The sequence below is a fragment of the Acartia tonsa genome, chromosome 5 (assembly GCF_053477335.1).
Source record: "Acartia tonsa isolate MP-2025a chromosome 5, ASM5347733v1, whole genome shotgun sequence".
NCBI lineage: Eukaryota > Metazoa > Arthropoda > Copepoda > Calanoida > Acartiidae > Acartia > Acartia tonsa.
Genome location: NC_137264.1, coordinates 5,832,886 through 5,850,649, shown reverse-complemented (window position 1 = coordinate 5,850,649; position 17,764 = coordinate 5,832,886). Strand labels below are relative to the sequence as shown.

Sequence of the window (17,764 nt, the reverse complement as noted above, 5' to 3'; positions counted from 1 at the left end):
TAAAATACAATCATCTGATATTTTGAACCAAAAGAAACATATCTTAAGAAAAATAGACATAAACATTGATAATAAACCAAAAATTGGTTAGAATTTTAATCATTTCTAAGTAGGTTACAAATGTAATCTACTAATTTTAGTAATTTTTATAAGAATAGTTGATTAGCTTTTTAGATTTTTTATAACCTTATGAAACAAAATTAGTTTTTGCCACCTTAACTAAAAAAAACATAGTAATTAAAAGACTTTTATGGATGATCTCACATATAATAAAAGAAACAATTTATTCTTAGGCCACATTTTTTTTTGATAAACACTATTAAGTACTCTAAACTAGTGCTGAGATTTTAAAAAATAATAAATCATAATTAATTATGAGTTTTTTTGTACCTTAAAACTCCTTTTACATTATTAAAAATGCCTTAATAGTGATTTTTAATTAAAATTAAATTACATTTGTTTCTTTGATATTTCAATTTAGCCTTCTCCTGTTGACTTTTAAAGTCTCAAAAAGTGTGGATTTGGATTGTCCATTGAATGTAGATAGTTTTAGGCACCTTAGCTGTCCAATTTGGTCAATTTGGAGCAAAATTAGAGTGATTTATATGAAGATACATGTAATTTTTTTCTAAAATAACTAATTTTATCACACCCCACCCAAAGGCGTGTTAGGTTAGAAAAAACCCCCGCAGAAACAGTTTACACAGGATGTACTGGGACCTTATGGTGGTTTCAGAACATGCTTTCCCTAAATTGAGTTAGTAGCTTCCCATAGTAGAAAATTTTAAAATTACTTTTGGTGATCAAATATTACTTTTATTTTTAGACTACCTTCACCTAACCTGCTTTATTGTCTTATTTTGTCTTTCATGTTTATCATGCAAATTCGCTGACATTGCAGTTGAAATGACAGATATTGGAGCTTTCTAAAAAGGTCTCTAACATTTTTCTAGCTCTAATACTTTTTTAGATATCTTATTTCAAAGTATTGCTGTAAAATCATCTTTTATACAGCAAAAGTTGAAATATAAAATTAGTTATTTTAGAGAAAATTACAAGTATCTTCATGTAAATCTTTCTAATATTGCTCCAAATTGACCAAATTGGACAGTTAAGGTGCCTAAAACTATCTACTTTCAATGGACAATCCAAATACATAGTTTGTAAGACTATATAAGCTAATAGGAGCATGCTGAAGTGATTTTTAAAAATGCTAAAGGAAAAAATATTTCCTATTTTAAAAAAAAAATTGAAATTTAATCGACTTTAGAAAAGATTTTAAGGTAGGTTATGGTTTATAAAGTTGTCACTTTGTAATTAGAAAGCCAATAAAACACAATCATCTGATATTTTGAACCAATAGAAACATATCTTAAGAAAAATAGACATAAACATTGAAAATAAACCAAAAATTGGTTAGAATTTTAATCATTTCTAAGTAGGTTACAAATGTAATCTACTAATTCTAGTAATTTTTTATAAGAAAAGTTGATTGGCTTTTTAGATTTTTTATAACCTTATGAAACAAAATTAGTTTTTGCCACCTTAACTAAAAAAACATAGTAATTAAAAGACTTTTATGGATGATCTCACATATATTAAAAAAAACAATTTATTTTTAGGCCACATTTTTTTTTGTTGATAAACACTATTAAGTACTCTAAACTAGTGCTGAGATTTTTAAAAATAATAAATCATAATTAATTATGAGTTTATTGTACCTTAAAACTCCTTTTACATTATTAAAAATGCCTTAATAGTGATTTTTAATTAAAATTAAATTACATTTGTTTCTTTGATATTTCAATTTAGCCTTCTCCTGTTGACTTTTAAAGTCACAAAAAGTGTGGATTTGGATTGTCCATTGAATGTAGATAGTTTTAGGCACCTTAACTGTCCAATTTGGTCAATTTGGAGCAAAATTAGAGTGATTTATATGAAGATACATGTAATTTACTCTAAAATAACTAATTTTATATTTCAACTTTTTGCTGTGTAAAAGATGATTTTACAGCAATACTTTGAAATAAGATATCTAAAAAAGTATTAGAGCTAGAAAAATGTTTGAGACCTTTTTAGAAAGTTCCAATATCTGTCATTTCAACTGCAATGTCAGTGAATTTGCATGATAAACACGAAAGACAAAATAAGACAATAAAGCAGGTTAGGTGAAGGTAGTCTAAAAATAAAAGTATTATTTGATCACCAAAAGTAATTTTAAAATTTTCTACTATCGGAAGCTACTAACTCAATTTAGAGAAAGCATGTTCTGAAACCACCATAAGGTCTAAGTACATCCTGTGTAAACCGTTTCTGCGGGGGGTTTTTTCTAACCTAACACGCCTTCGGGTGGGGTGTGGTCATATGTATTGTATTTCTTTAATACATACGTAAAACAATCTTAGTTGATAAATTGACCTAACTCTGACGTTATTTCACTCTAAGGATACACAATTTATTTATGACAGGACAATCAAATTAATTGTGAATGACAGAGAAGCCAGACTACCTACCTAAACAATGTTACTCAACCGGAAGAAATAAAAGATATTATTCTTTTTTGCTTATTCCTTAGAGTAATGCATCAAAATGGTTTTCCTTCAAAGATTTTTTTTCAAGTGCAAGGGCAATTAAATTGTTATAAATCCAGCTTTTAATAACAATTCTACTCTCTAATTCATACAGTTCGTACCTAATAGGGGGAGACGTTATTTTCTCCACTGTTATTCAAGACAGACGGTTGATCTTTTTTTGTGAAGATTCCCTATAATTTATAGTGGTCCGTCGCTCTTTTAGTCATGCTCCGACGGACATCTTATTCTGATGGAAAAATTGGATTTACTTGGCTGCTATTATAGATAGAGAGGCTGATTTTTTAGAATAAAAACATTATTATATAAAATGAGGAGTGGGGGGGGGGATGATCTATACCCTTATTTTTGACAGGAGATGACAATACCTCCCTCTACACTTCACTCTAAGCATAGAAAAGTTTTGCCTAATATCTTTTAAAGACATGTCAAGTGTAAAAAATAAGTTTATCATAAATATTATTACTTTTTTAATATTTGCTTTTCCTCTTTAGTGGTAGCGAATCAACTTTATTATTGTATTTTGTAGGTATGGCATTTGATGTTGTTTCTATGGAGGGTTGTGCTACCCGGCCAATCTTCTAAAATCTAAAATAGATTTTGATAACTTAGTTTTAAACTACCTAGGTATTCAATCGTTTCGACCATTATTTTTAGTATAAAGATGTGGGGCGATTTTGTTTATCATTATTGAGGTTTGTCCATCAAAACGCGAGATTTGATGAATATACAATACTATTTTATTACATAATGCATTGTTATGATTTATTTTTTCTTTGCTTCGCTTCTTAGATATATTGCCTTCCTTGTATTAATATAATATTATTTAGTATAGAAAATAAATAACTAAATATTTACAAGAAAGATCACAATTTTGCCTCAACAACAACGAGCTAAATCTTTTTATCGAAGCATAAAAAGTTATGGTTGTATAAATGGACAAAGTCGTTTACAAAGCAGATGTTCACGGTCAGCGTCACAAAAATATTAAATGGTAGCTGAGAAAAATTCAAGTTAACCTTATTCTGTTTCTTAAAGACATTTCGCTACATGGAATAGCTTTGCTACTACTAGAAAACAATAACATACGATTTAGAAACAACCTATATTGATGAAACTGAAGACAAGAACAATTTCTCGGCCACAATGAAGAATATCAGGCAATGGGAAAAAGTGTTGTTTGGATATTTATGTTATAGTATTAATATGATTTATGTCAACAGCTTGCCAAAGAAAAAATATATTTTACTAATGCTGATCACTGCATGATAGACTCGAAATAAAGTATTACCAAACTTTACCAATAAACTGTAAACAAATATGATAAATATACAAGCAAAATAACAAGTTAATGTTGAGATTCAATTCCTTCTCGTTCCTTCTTAAGCATAAAATGAATTTGAAAATTTTTAACATAAACTTTAATATCCTTATCAGGATGTTGATTTTATATGTCGTCTTTATGACAGGTGAAGATGTTATGAATATATTTCTTAAATTATGTATATAAAAAAATATTGTACGGTAATATCAAATTAAATTAAAAATAATTTATTTTTTTTTGTTTTTTTTGTACCAGAATCATCCCTGCAATGAAAGAAGAAAAAAATTTGTTTTGTTTTACATAGCAGACTAAATGTATTATGATAACATACAACGTCTCTTTGTGAGTTCATATTTATAATATTGATTTTTATAAATGAATTAATGAAAAAATATTTGTTTGAAATTTGACTAAATGTCATATTGTATAATTTACTTAACCCTTAACAGTCGGGCCCCCTGCCGCATCTTTATCGGTCGGGGGTGAGGGGGTGGTGTTCAACGCCCCCTCCCCTATTATCTGAGCCACTATTAGAGCTAGAGGTCTTAAAATTTCTGTGTATGTCCCCTGTTTGATAATAAATTTCCGACTATAAGTGAGTCAAAGTAAATTTTCGCTTTCTTCATCCTTTTATTTAACAACCTTTGTTTTTAGGTCCTTTTTTACTTAAATATTACTAACGGCTGCCTTTATTTTATTTTTTATTAATATTTTTATTAATTATTAATATTTTATATTAGAAATCTAAAAATATATCAGCAAATTATTTTTGCTAGGGGGTACTTTCATGAATAAAAATATATCACAAATTCAGTTTGTCAAAAATATTAATAAGAAGAATGTTCATAAAAAAATAATACTAAAATTTTTGTTCTGATCCCACAATATAAGTTTCAAGTTAGTGTGAAACTGCATTTTGATACTCCGTGCATCATTTTACCCACAAACCTGTCGCATAACTCTTTTTTTAATTTGAATCCCAAAAAAGCTTGGGCGTCTTTGATTTTTATCCTTATATAACAGTAACATGATGTCTATTTATCTATTTGTCTCAAAGGATCTCGCTAACTGCTAGACAGATATGGTTTTTCTTTACATTAAAGCTTTATATATGTCCTGGCCATGTTTATAACTATTTTGGGAAAGGGTATCTCCACATATAAAAATTGCTCCTAACAAAAAATAACCCTCTAAAATTTTTGAAAAACTATGATCTTAAGTGTAGTTGCGACGTTGAAACGTTGAAAATTGAAGATTTTATTTTGATAATTAACATTTTACAACAATACCCTCTATAAACTGTGAGAAAGTTTGATAAAATTACGTTTATTTTGCAAGCTTTTTTGAAAATACTTCATTATTTTTATAATTCTGACAAAATAGAATTTCTGTTTAAGTAAATAACATGGCCACAAAAAGGTTTAAGCAGTTATTGAAATATTTTATTACCATTCTTGCTAATTAAATAGTCGTTAACTATGTTTAATTTGCATTTTTTTATAAGACAAGAAAAATATCCTACTTAAATGCTACTTTTATGAAGTTATCTTAAACCTTTTCCAAAAGTTTGTTTTATAAAAATATTTTATTTTCCATTGATTATATTGATTATATAGGTTAAAAATATCAAAAGTATTTTTTAAAGGCTATAGATTAATTTTGATTAATTCCGATTTTTAATTTTTTTAATTTTTTTCAAATCTGAAAGAATATGCCTGTCTTTTTAAAGAATAGATTATATAAAAAAAAATAAATTAAACATATTCAGGCTATCAAAAAGTTAAAAATATTTTTTTTTACTATAAAATTGCTAATTTTTAAAATCATTAGATTTTAAGCTTATTTTGCATGGAAACACACTTTTTCAGTCATTTCTTCTCAACAATGGATCTTAAATGATTATTACTGAAAACTTTTATGAAAATGTTATTAACCAAAACTCCAAATAAAGGAAATAATTGCCGTTTGCGAAAATGTTTGCAAAAAGTTGCCAATATCTTGTTAGAAGGGACTTAATGGATTTTAATTTTTACTGCTTACGACTTAGTGGACTATAAACTATTAGAAAAGTATCACTTCAAGGTGGAATTTTAAGGGTCACCCTTTTTTCTTTTAAAATTCGCAGTGTGATACAGTTGGTAGTGCGAAACCAAGACTTACTAAGTAGACATTATTTTCCACTATGGCTATGAAACCGATTGAAATCCGGTGGATTAGAACCGGTTCTCAGTTATACTGAAAAAATTATTCATAGCATCAAATTACAGACAATTTCCCACGAATATTAAAATAATACAAAAAACTAGGTCGATTTATATATTTATTTTATTTTAATAATTATGGAAAGCTGTCTATAATAAGATGCGATAAATAACTATTACATCCTCCATCAAAACGGACGACCCACCCCTCAAAAAAAATTTGGTTCCAGTTTTACACGTCCATCCCGAGGTGGATCACTACTCCATTAAAATTGCAAGCTTGGACGTCCTTGTGTGCGACTGCAGACAGGGCTCTTACGAGATATAACAATCGACAAAAATTATGAACACTACGATGAACAAAATTATTCTTTGTGTTGTGTAGATAAAAATAATTGGCGAAGTTTGGACAAATGATAAAAATAAAATAAAAACAATGAGTATGATTAAAATTTTGGATGAGGGGTGGGGGTGAGTGATGAGGATATCCACCGTCATATACCGCAACAACGATGTATTATTTGGAGGTTTTATGCTAGGCCAGAAGATACAAATTAGTTAAAAAAAACAACGAATGCAATGGAGAAGTTTTACTTTTTTGTGTTGACTTTTGGTGAAACCTCGCTACCACACATTTTCAACTTGTTTTTTTCTTTTTATAGTGTAAAGTAAAAACCTTACGAACAATATTAAACTATCCTCTAATTAAAAGCGAAGCTTTTCTATTATTAAGGTCGGTCCGTCCGTCCGTGACGGATAGCTTTTTTCATCAATTTAGGAACTTTAGAAGTGTCCTATCGATTTCAAATTTTGCATAGTGATCCCTGTAGTAGTTAGGTACAATTTAGAAAGCGTAGCAACTCTATAATCGTTACCAGACTGTCCGTTATCAACATGTAGATTTTTTCACTTTTTTTACAACAAATTTTTATATAATCAATTATCCGAGGGATCTAATTTTGGTATACTGATTCCTGGGACAACAAAGTGCAATTTTTTATAAGCAAAGCAACTTTATAATCAAGATCCTAAAAATGTAAGTATGTCCTTAAACATTATCCTGCATCAAGCAATTTTTCAACAAATTTGCTTACAATATTGCTTCGACTCTTAAACATTTATATTCTGATTATTCAGTTATGATACTAAAAAAGTGTTAATGCCTTTTTGTCCTACCGTTTCAGAGCTTCGCTTTTATGGATGTTGTCATCCTTGTTTATTTGCTAATATTATGTCTTTTGATTCTATGAAATATTTTTCAGTTTTAACACTTTGGTGGATGCAATTGCACACCTTGACAGGTTTGTAAACAATACACAACATGGTGCTGTCCAATTAAAATACAGTGATATTAAGGGATAAGACAATGGACGACAAAATTATATATATCCACAATCATAATAAACAATATTACCCCTTCTGCAGATTTATATTATATGCTGAACCGAACACAATGAAATGAGATAGCGTGGTTTTAAAACTATGGGTATCAGTGTAATTTAACATTTCAATGTCCTCTAGATTAAACATCAAATCAAGAAATTTAGAGTATAACAATGACAATAATTGTATACACTAATTAACAACAAACGCGTGGCTACTGTATACGCGCGTCAAATCTGTATTTTTGTGTTGTAGGCAGTTAAGCCAAAAAAATTGTTTTTTTTATCTAAAGTTTAAGATCTTTGTAACCGCCAAACCCAAACCGACTGTATTCTACTTTTAGGGAACATCTGTTACTGGTTCTGTAATGGTTTTTAGTTGTTTTCTTAGAGGGTAGGAAACCCTCACCCTATTTTTTCTTTTTTTGTTTGTTTTATGGATGTGGGGTAAAAAGAGGCAAGAATCCTAGATGCTAAGGGCGAAGCTAAAATTATATTATGACACTTTTCTTACACAAATGAAGACAAACAAACATATCAGAAATTGTATTACTGAGAATATTAAAAATAAATATCATAAAATTAATGCCAGTTTTGTTAAACCCGAGGGGGCCGAATCTTAATCTTAAAATTTTTCATTCTAATATCCACGAAAGATGTCTATAATACGATGCGATAAATAACTATTCCACTTTAAACAAAATATTGAAATAACTGAAATATTTTGCTTTGAAATATATTATCAACAAAATAAACACAAAATCATACATAAATTATTATATCACAATATTTTCATTGGATTAAATGCTAACAATCAATTTCTAAAAAATCGGAAAAGAAACTTTTGACTATGACTAGCAGAAACGTTAGATGCCAACTATTTTTTAAAACTACAATAAAGGTTATAATCTAATTTTAATAAATATTTGTTACATTAAAACAAGGAATATTTCTCAAAATTTTAATTAAACAAATAAAAAGAAAGGAAGAAAAAACACAACCAACTATATTTAAACGAATAATACATTTTTTTGTTTACATTTGTTTAATCCATTTTAGCAGATTTTTTCTCCTGGATCCAAGCGTGAATTTTGGCGCGAAGCTCTTCCGCAGGTTTTACCTGAAAATAAAAATAATTTTGAACTTCAGACAATATTTGTGAGAAACATGAATAAGAGTGAAATCCACAAAACAGACGGACAAATGAACATTGTCATACATAGAGAATACGTGTCAGAATATATTACAAAATTTGAGCAAAAAATATGTAAGCAAATCGTTATATAGGTTAAATTATGACATTGATATAGATGAACTAATGTTTTATGACTAGTTTATACTGATGTTTTGTTTATTACATGTTGCCTAACTGTACTAGGAATCACTATTTTAAACATCTAAGAACAACTGTATAATGTAAAAAGTTGAAGCCAAATTATCTTAAAATAAATAGATATACAGACTGTTTTACTACACGTTCTAATTTCTAATTATTTCAGTAATCATTGTTTAACGTTTAAAATCGATAGTACGATTTTAACATGCCTGAAGGAGTTTGGTTGTCTATCTTTCTCATACAGACGGTAGTACGGACGGACTAAAGTTAAAAATTAAGTAGCAGCGATACTGAAAAGTTTTGATTTAAAGACTGCAAAATCATGCATAAAGAGTTGCACAACCTTCAACTAATTTTTACTATTTACATATTCAATTCATAATGTAAAAGTTCTATAATTCAGTTTTAATTTTTGATGCGCATTGGATTTTAATATTCTTGAAGAGCATTTTTTTCATCAATTTGGTTCTAAAATACGAAGAGAAAAAATTATCCAATTTGGTTTTATTGTAATTGCCAACAAAAACGTAAATATAATTCTATGAAAATTCTATTGTTTGAACTGTTTTTTAATTAAATAGGCTGATACTACATGGATAAAACAAGAATTTGCATAAAAATTTAAGCCTTTTTGAAATGAGAAAAAAAGATTCTTGTCTTTCGTTAAAACATACAATCAGAAATTATATTGTTATCTAAAATCACCTAGAATAATGATAACAGCTAACCAAAATAAGAACCATTTTTCTAGCCCTTTTAAAGCCAAAGTTAGAATTTTTTGTTAACTTACTTACACGGACGGACGTGACGTAAGAAGGAACATACCAATAATTATTTTAAATGGTAGAAGAAGTTAAAACTAGATGCCTTTTTTAAAAAGGCATAATAATTTTATATACAGTTAATGAATTTTAGTTACTCCATAAAATGGTTACAAATAGTACATAAAAGCTAAGTCGGTAAATATTATATTGATGAACTGAATGCACACCAGTATGTACCGTGAACTTGATTTCCAGAAAATTTTGCTTAACTGAATGCCTACCAGAATGTACCGTGAACTTGATTTCTAGAAAGTTTTGCTGAACTGAATGCACACCACTATGTACCATGAACTTGATTTCTATAAAATTTTGCAAAATTGAATGCACGCCAGTAAGTACCGTGAACTTGATTTCTAGAAAATTTTGTTGAACTGAATGCACACCAGTATGTACCGTGAACTTGATTTCTAGAAAATTTAGCTGAACTGAATGCACACCAGTATGTAACATGAACTTGATTTCTAGAAAATTTAGCTGAACTGAATGCACACCAGTATGTAACATGAACTTGATTTCTAGAAAATTTTGCTGAACTGAATGCACACCAGTATGTAACATGAACTTGATTTCTAGAAAATTTTGCTGAACTGAATGCACACCAGTATGTACCGTGAACTTGATTTCTAGAAAATTTTGCTAAACTGAATGCACACCAGTATGTACCGTGAACTTTATTTCTAGAAAGTAGTGAAACTCTTTCAAGTTTCATATCATCAATTCTTAAATTTCCAGCTTAAAACGGATTAACTGTACATACAAGAATATTTTAAACATGCATAACTTAAAAGTTTCATTCTTGGATTTAGAAAAGTTTTCAAGATTTAACATTTTAAGTAATATAGCAAAGCAACTCTAAAATTACGTGAGTAGGTGGGGCTTTTAATAAAAACAAAAACAAAAAGTTTACTTATTCAAATTAAACTTCATTTCAGACAAACTTATTTTCTCATGAAAAATATTTTTTTTCCACTTTTAGTTAAGTGATGTTTAAAATATAAAAGAAAAAAATAAGCTTATCTTAAATGATTAAAAATAATCTTGGCGAGAAATAACAAAAAAACGGCGGGTTATTAATTTTTGGCGGCAGCAGCGTTTCATCCGGCTTTTAAAACTTCTATTTTACGGGATCTTGGTGGTAGGCACCTTCTTCTTAGTTACCGTTTTCTTCATTAAAATACAAAATAATTTGTTAAATATATTTGCACGTTTACTTTGATTTGAAATCAACAAGTAGATTTACACCATTGGATATTAGTACTTATTAAAACTATAACTCATTTCCAACAAATTTTCAGCAAAATTTCAATTATAGGATGGGCAGGAAATACAGGGACAATTCGTTGTATTTATTTTTGCTGGATAAAAACCGGTTCTAAACAGTGATGAAAAAAAAGAAAACATCGTTGAAAAAAATGAATTATTTTTAACCCCTAAACAGGCATTCAATCCTTCAATTGCTTGCAGAGATGGGAAAAAACCAGGTTTTTTTAAAAAAGATCAAACCAGTGTGGTTTTTTTGGTTTAAACCGGTTTTTATTGGTTTTTATTAATAAAAACCAGTTTTTTTTGGTTTTTTTAATAATTTTTTGTGTTTTTTTAATAATATCCAAATTAAAATATTCTAATTTAGTATAAAGGGGTAGTTTCACGAAATGCATTTGAACTTAATTTAGTGAACCGCATATTTTATCCTGGTTAAATGGTTAAACTACATTTATATGGCATATATTTGAAAAAATTTCAATTTTCTACCACATAGTTTTTGAAATATCAAGACTTGAAAATCGTCTTTTTAAATTGCATATATCACAAAAAGACAATTTTCAGGTCTTGATATTTTAAAAACTACGTGGTAGAAAATTGAATTTATTTCAAATATATGCTATTTAAATGTAGTTTACCCCATTAACTAAGAAAAAATATGCGGTTCACTAAATTAAGTTCAAATGCATTTCGTGAAACTACCCCTTTCGTATAAAGATTTAACTATTAAAAGAATTTTGAATTAGGTATTTATGTTTTTGACTGTATTTTTTACATTATAAAAAGACTAGCGGCTAGGCCCCTTGAGGCCTCTAGGGGCACTTGAGGAGGAGAGAGTCGAATTTAATAATTGAATTTTTTATTTTATATTTAGTAAGAAAAAGTAAAAAAAAAATTTTTTTTGGGGGGGCGAACATTTTTTTTTTTTTGGGGGGGGGTTGCCCCCCCCCCCCTCATTTTTAAATTTAGTTAAAAAGTTTTTAAAAAAAATTTTTCGGAAGGGGGGGTTGGGGGTGTCCCACCCCCAAAGAAAATAGTTATAAACCTTCCCGGGACCTATGAGAAGCTACCTTGTTAAGGAGAACCCAATCGGTTCAGCGGTTAGCGAGATCCTTTGGTACAAACAAACAAACACACATACAAACATCCTGTTACTTTATTATAAGGACTAGCGGCTGCGCCCCTAGCATCTAGGGGCTCAAATACAAAGGGATATGGAATGGCAGAAAAATAGCATAAAATCATACCAAGACTTATTTATAAAAATAAAATAGCCTAAAACCATCTCAGGGACTATAAGAAGCTTCCCTCTAAAGGAGAGCCATATCGGTTCAGTGGTTAGCGAGATCCTTCGCTACAAACAAAAAAAGCTTAGTTCTTTATATAATAGGATATAACTGGAAAGATAGGCCTTTGTATTAAAAAAATCATTTAAACCATCCCACCTTGTTTTTTTTTGGTTTTTTTAGCTTTTTTTTTTGGTTTAAACCACTTGATTAAAACCACGTGGTTTTTATTTTGCCATCCCTGATTGCTTGACCTTAATTTGAAAATCCTTACTGTAAATCGTCTGTTTATGGAAAAAGCATTCCCCTTGCTTTTACTGTCGTTGGACATTAAGTAAGGGCCATTTTTAACGTCTATAGTATTCCCTTGGAGGGAGGGGAAAAGGGACTGCAAATCATTTTGTCATGATTGGGGGATGCAAACTAGCAGTGTCCAAACTTTTCTACCGAAAATTAGGGTCTAAAGAAGAGGTAATTTGTATCATAATTGGGGAAGTAAATTAATTTATATTCCATTGACTTATCCCTAAAGATCCATGACCGTTGAATAAAATTAATGAATGAAGCTTGGATTTTGATCATTTCATTTTCTAGCTCATAATTTAATCTAATTTAATTCATTATCTACCAGAATTATAATGGAGACAATAATGTATATATATGTCCATCGTCCATCGTCAATAGCTAGAAATGAAAAGAGTGACATATACTGATTTGTCTACAATACCTGTAAAAATTAAATTAAACTTTTTCTGTTGTAGCAATGGATATATAATACGTGGTTTTTGACAGGTGAATTTTATCAAGATATACGTTGCTAATATAGTCCTCTGATATCTCCATGGTAATGAGAAAGGATGGAGTTGAAGTCACAAGAGAGGGACAGGGAATATTGATATATCATCTAGGCTTTTTATGATTATTCTTCAACCATTTACCAATGTAACTGTCAACTGCTAAATTGCAGAAATAGGTCACTAGAAAAAAATGATACCTGGTCCATCGTCAAAGGATTTCTGTTGAATGGATCACTCTGATCTGATAATAAATGCCGAGAAATTGTTGATCTATCCACAATCTAAAAAAATAATGCATTGGTTACACAAGTGGGGTGTTAATTTATTGTCCTGGGAATGGATACACTCTCCTACAGAATCAATATATTAAAAAGCCAAACATGCATCCTTTAACTTAAAAGTGAATGTGCAATGCACTTCCATTTTATTTTCAACACGTTTTAGGGTATGTGACTCTTAAAACTTGAGATGCCACTGGCTGTGTAGAAAAGCTTTGTTCAGAACACAGAACATAATCATAGAAAAGCTACGCGTTTAAAATCGTAAAAGCTAAACCTGTTTGCTAGAGGGCAGAATAACTGGTTCTGTCATCAAAATTGACATGATGGGACACAAAAATTCATCAGGAGCGTCCGCCAATAGTTCTTCTTCTGCCGCCTTCTTTGTGCTCTGTTTGGCAACCTGTAATCGCAATAAAGTGGTAAATTAAATTTTTAAACAGTTTTAACATGCATGAGAACTTAAATTTTTCTATTGCGCTTAATATCAATAATTTATTAAAAATATCCTAATGAAATAATGTACAAATATTTTTCTTGTCATCTTAGGTAAATTACCTTCTCTGAAATTTCAGTAATGCCAGTAATGAGATAAGCCTTGCTGATCTTGATCAGTACATCTTGTGTCCAGGTAAACAATTCTGGACAATAGGATCTTCCATCCGCTGATACACTTATCAGGAATCTCTCACTATCCCTAGATAATAAAATAAATGAATTCATAGAAAAAACCTGGAAACTAAGACTTTCCATTGATAAACTTGATAAACTATGTCAAAAAGAATTCTAGACACTAGGATCTTCCATCTTCTGATACACTGTGTAAAAATGAATAATTCTGGATACTAGGATCTTCCATTAGCTGATACACTGTGTCACAAGAAATAATTCTGGACACTAGGATCTTACATCTGCTGATACACTGTGCCAAAAGAAATAATTCTGGACACTAGGATCTTCCATCCCCTGATACACTGTGTCAAAAGAAATAATTCTGGACACTAGGATCTTCCATCCCCTGATACACTGTATCAAAAGAAATAATTCTGGACACTAGGATCTTCCATCCCCTGATACACTGTATCAAAAGAAATAATTCTGGACACTAGGATCTTCCATCCCCTGATACACTGTATCAAAAGAAATAATTCTGGACACTAGGATCTTCCATCCCCTGATACACGGTGTCAAAAGAAATAATTCTGGACACTAGGATCTTCCATCCCCTGATACACTGTGCCAAAGGAAATAATCCTGGACACTAGGATCTTTCATATGCTGATAAACTTTGTCAAAGGAAATAATACTGTACACTAAGATCTTCCATCTGCTCATACACAGTGTCAAAAGAAATAATTCTGGACACTAGGATATTCTATATGCTGATACACTGTGTCAAAAGTAATAATTCTGGACACTAGGATTCTCTTTCTGCTGATGCACTTTGTCAAAGGAAATAATTCTGGACGCTAGGATCTTTCATCTGCTGATACACTGTGTCAAAAGAAACAATTCTGGACACTAGGATTCTCTTTCTGCTGATACACTTTGTCAAAGGAAATAATCCTGGACACTAGAATCTACCATTCAACTGACATATAATCATTAGAAGTTTTATTAGAACCCCTATTATAACAATTACATTGAAAATTCATAAAAAAAATAAAAGAACTTTCACTCATCAAAACCTTATCCGTAATCTCACACAAAAGTCAGAATGAACATTGAAGAATTCAAATAAGGGAAATTTGCATTTTTATTTCAATTGTCAACCTTTCATATTTCAAGTAGCTCAGCTACTCTATAAACAAAAGTCTAAATTATGCAGATAAACCAATACTTGCGGGGTTTTAATTAAGAGCCCTTTTTAACCTAACCTAAAATAAGCATAAAAAATACATTTTCTCACTTCCTCAAAACATGGTTCAATGTCAATTTGAAGGAAATAGACCTCTTTTCTTGAATATATTATTGTAATATGAATGCATACAAGATGTTTAACATACCAGAACCAACTACATAAATTATCTACATTATAAAATACAATTTCATAATATGAGGTTTTCTTTCTAGTTCATGTGAAATGAACAAATAAAAAAAAATATTTTAAACAAGTGAAAAAGAAAAGAAAGGAGACTAAAATAAATTCTACTGGAGGATAAGGAGGGATCACTTGAGAAAAGAGCACGATTTCTCTAAGAGTTTGAAGATACAATCCCTGAAAATATTTGTAATCCTTCACATTTTCTCTTTCTCTCATCCCTTTCCCCTTGACAACCATGCACTCAGCGAGACATTATTGGAAATTTATGATTGCAAAATGCATAACACATTTTTAATTTAAGAAATATGGCACTGAATTCCTTTTCCTTGCCCCCAAGGTTTGAGTACCAGTGTAAATTACAGCCCAATGACCCACCCCTTCCTGACAAAGTCTAGAAAACAATCATACAGGTTATCATTACCGACATAACAACACCCTAAACTTGTAGAGAGTTTAACAACGTTACTTTGTACTTATTTAGTACCTTTTATTATATAATTCATGTACTGTTATATACTAAAAAGAACATACGGGTATAGTCCTTTCCACGACATCCCTCCATAAGGAGCGATTCTTCGTATTTTTAAAATGGCTTTTTATAGGTTATTTTAGGTTGGTTAGGTTATATTGTGTTAGGTGATTGCCCCACAGGGTTAGGTAATTGGCCCCGCAGGGTTAGAGCCCCCCGCAGGGGCTAGAAATAGGAGAAAAGCTACTGTGAAAAATACGAAGAATCGCTCCTTATGGAGGGATGTCGTGGAAAGGACTATACCCGAACATACTTTATATATTTCATGCTCAGCCTATCTTCAATATAAAATCTATCATATATTTGACAGAATGTTGTAAAAGCTAAGCAGCCGCTCATTGTTTGAGGCTGCGAATGTTTGAAGTAACACAGTTCATCGGTTGACTAAAAATCGAGACAGTTAGGAAAATGAAGGCTTAAATTAAATATTAGTTTATATGATGACAAATATATATGCGGCTTCAGATATTTTTTAGATATTTATAAAGTGGCTGTCTCGCAGCAAGTGATTTTTAAGAGCTTTTGAGCAGCTAACAAACATGAAGAATATATTTTTTCATAATAAATAAAAACATAAATAAATGATGTATTGAATATGAGAAAATTTTCTGTTGGGCTCCTCTATAACTCTTTACACTTGTTTAACTTCTCATTGCAGCACTGCCTGTGGACAGAATTGTCCCCGATAGTTTGCAATGTTTTGTTTGAACTGAATAAAACTTTGAAACATGAAAGAGTAGGTACCCACCAAATTACTGAGTAAAGATAAAATGTTTGGTTGAAAGATTTTATATTTTTAAAAAAATGTTGGCCCATCTTGAGGGATAACTTCTTCAGGAATAATTAAAATATCACCTTGTGTAGCATTTTTTAAGTTATACCACCATATCAAGATAAATTTGTTTGATTCACTTCACTAAGAGATGCGTTTGATAATGAAGAGTTTTTCTTTGAAATATATTTCGTTATGAAGCAGCAGTAGTTACTATTTTTTAAATGTCTGACCAACTGAAACTCATGATCTTGCTAACCACTGGACAGATTGGTTCTGCTTTTCAGAGAATACCTGTCAAACCTTGATTTTAAGCTAGTTGTCTAATATCAAGCAAGTTTTTGAATAAAAGAATCTTCCAGTTTTAAATAAGTGAAGCGCTTCCATAATGTCTTACAAACAACCCAATAGCACAGTCAATAGTGAGATCTTTAGGGACAAACAGACAGACACACAAACACCCTGCCCCTTTAATGCAATATGTGCTCTTTATACAAAGTTGACTTGGCCTTTTCAATACTTTTCTCAGTTTAATGAGAACCTCAAACAGAGTGTATTCATTACCACAAAAATAAAGAGATTAATTTTTATAAAAAAAACTTTTGCTTTTTCTTCTAAAGACATACAAACCTACAGAACATATGGAAATACTTTCCACAAAAATAAAAATCTAATGATTGAAAAAAAGCCAAGATACAGTGTGTTTTTTTTTAAGAGAACTTTTTTGAAAGCAATTTTACCCCACTTATAGATATCAGAATTTAAAGATTAATGGCTTATTTTCTTCGTTTTTTAAGGCAATTAATAGAACAACAAAAAAATATTTCAGTTTTTATTTAAAAAGTACAGTAAAATCTAAAATTCAAAACTTAGGTGTCAACATCTAAAAATGGTTTTAGCGCATTTTCCTTATGCTCAAATAATCAACCTTTTGCAAGAATGGCTGCTAAACACTTCAAAGTTGAGATATAGAGCTAAAAATGTATACAGATACTATTAGGGACATGTACTAGAACATATCAAAGTTTGAAGGTCATATCTCAACCAGGGAGGGAGTACTGGCCCCCCAAAGTCGACTACAGAAAATCCATTTTTTAAAGAAAAATGCGCTAACACCATTTTTATATGTTGACACCT

General features: G+C 30.2%; 1 protein-coding gene across 2 annotated transcripts in view; it reads right to left on the bottom strand.

The window, feature by feature from the left end:
* Positions 1-8,220: 8,220 nt before the first annotated feature.
* Positions 8,221-17,764, bottom strand: part of Ube4A (Ubiquitination factor E4A) — a 60,410-nt gene continuing 50,866 nt past the window's right edge. For both annotated transcript variants that reach the window (XM_080159985.1, XM_080159986.1), the window contains exons 30-33: positions 13,841-13,979; positions 13,560-13,685; positions 13,202-13,285; positions 8,221-8,618 (exon numbers count right to left, since the gene is read on the bottom strand). In XM_080159985.1, coding sequence (XP_080016111.1) covers positions 8,544-8,618; positions 13,202-13,285; positions 13,560-13,685; positions 13,841-13,979 — 424 coding nt within the window. In that variant the 3' untranslated portion in view covers positions 8,221-8,543. The remainder of the gene's footprint in view (positions 8,619-13,201; positions 13,286-13,559; positions 13,686-13,840; positions 13,980-17,764) is intronic.